General features: G+C 63.5%; 1 protein-coding gene across 1 annotated transcript; it reads right to left on the bottom strand.

Annotated features, from left to right (window-relative positions):
• Positions 1–250: 250 nt before the first annotated feature.
• Positions 251–1585, bottom strand: LOC119353588 (probable carboxylesterase 18). The gene has a single exon (XM_037620209.1). The coding sequence runs from the start codon at positions 1446–1448 to the stop codon at positions 372–374; it is 1077 nt and encodes a 358-aa protein (XP_037476106.1). The 5' UTR covers positions 1449–1585; the 3' UTR covers positions 251–371.
• Between the last annotated feature and the right edge of the window lie 323 nt (positions 1586–1908).

The following is a 1908-nucleotide window of genomic DNA, read 5'->3' as shown; positions in this document are numbered from 1 at the left end:
TGTTGACACGCGTGTTCGATAGTGAAATGAAAAAAAATGGTTGCAGTTCAGGCGCCGTCGCACTGCGTGTGAACACCGTTTCTTAGAAAAAAAAATCTCCGGTTGAGAGGGATTGCATTGCACCATCGTGTGGTCCGCGCTCGATACCGGCAGAACACGGGTGGCCTGTTCTCCCCCCGCCCCACGTGCACCGACGACCTCGTGCTCCATGCGGTGCACACGCACGGACACCTCACGGCTCACACGGCAGTTCGTCTCAATCGACTTCAGATCCAAAGCTTCCAATTCAATTATCCAAAACGCAATTGATCGCTATAGGCATCACACAGGGATTAAGTTCAAATTATACCCCTCGCATCACGCAGATCTTCTCAAGCATCGGGGCGATGAGTGGGCGCGTTGGTCCCGATGAACGCCCTGATCTCCTCCACGAGCCTGCCGGAGTCGGGGAGCTCCGGGAAGCAGTAGAAGGCGTGGATGGCGTCCGGGAACTCGAGCACCTTGACCGCCTTCCCCTTCCGCCGCAGCATGGCGCCGTACCGCCGCTGCCAGTCCTGCAGCGGGTCCAGCCCGCCGACGGCCACCATCGCCGGCGGGAACGCCTCCGCCAGCTCGGGCTCCGGGCCCGCCTCACCCGTCACGTGCGCCGCCGGGTGGTTCCGGTCCGCCCCCTCCGGCAGGAACGCCCTCCACGCCCAGTCGGAGCGCCGCATGTTCACCACCGGCGCCACGCCCTCCAGCCTCAGCTCCGCCTCCGTGCGCTCCTCGCCGCCGAAGTACGGCTGCAGGAGGATGATGCCGGCGAGGCTGACGGGGCTGCCGGGGGGAGGCGCGTCCGTCCACCGCTGGGCGACGTGGTGGACGATGTTGCCCCCCGCGCTGTCCCCGCCGAGGAAGCAGCGGGAGAGGTCGACCGGGACGGAGGCGTCCGCGGGGAGGCCGCCGGTGGCGCCGAGGTAGCGGAGCACGTCCACGCAGTCGTCGTAGGCGGCCGGGTGGCGGTGCTCGGGCGCGAGGCGGTAGTTCACGGACACGACGACGGCGCCCAGCTCGCGGCAGAAGCGGCGGCACATGCCGTCGATGGGCGTGGAGGCCGCGGAGAGCAGCGTGAAGCCGCCGCCGTGGAAGTAGACGAGGACGGGGAGCGGGGTCCGCCCGGCCGCCTCCGCCGCGGGGGAGTAGACGCGCGCCCAGAGGTTCCGGGAGGCGTCGACGGTGACGTCGGCGGAGCGGACGCCGTGCGCGTCCGGGCGCGGCCTCGCGGGCGATTGCCGGTCGCCGAAGGAGAAGAGGAAGCGGTTGACGGTCCCGTCGCGGCGCTGCGCGATGTCGTTGGCGGTGACGAGCGCGAACAGCTGGAGCCTCACCGACCACGGCAGCGCCGGCGGCGACGGCCGCGCGCTCTTGTCGCCGGCGCCTGTTTCTTGGTTCTTCGTCGTGGCCTCCATGTCTCAGTCTCACTCCTCCCGTGTTGAATTGTGTGGCAGACTGAACTGAAGGAGCCCAGCGCTGCGAGTAGCCGAGTACTCCCGTTTATATGGACTTGAATGCATTGCAAGCAATAATAAAGCTTTTTCCAAAGTGGCTGTTGAGACTGTGACAGAAGCAGTGCATGGCACGCGAGAGAATGGAGAAATTATTCTGAGCTTGCACTTGTATACGGCGGATCAAAAGATATTCAAGAATAAAGCTTTTTCAACGGAAAAAATTTGTGTACAGTACTCAAGATCATGTTCCCACCTTCCTCCTGGACCCAAGCTCGCTAGATCCAGCTACCCACGCCTATTATCAGCATGGGATGGCTCGCTCTATAGGGGAGATCCCCGACTGATGGTCTCAGATGGTGGGTGCATATGGTCAGTGGCGGAGCTAGACGGAATGTGCCCGGGTGGAAGGAAAATATAAGTG

Source organism: Triticum dicoccoides, chromosome 2A, assembly GCF_002162155.2.
Source record: "Triticum dicoccoides isolate Atlit2015 ecotype Zavitan chromosome 2A, WEW_v2.0, whole genome shotgun sequence".
Classification (NCBI taxonomy): domain Eukaryota; kingdom Viridiplantae; phylum Streptophyta; class Magnoliopsida; order Poales; family Poaceae; genus Triticum; species Triticum dicoccoides.
This window is presented reverse-complemented; position numbering and strand designations above follow the sequence as displayed.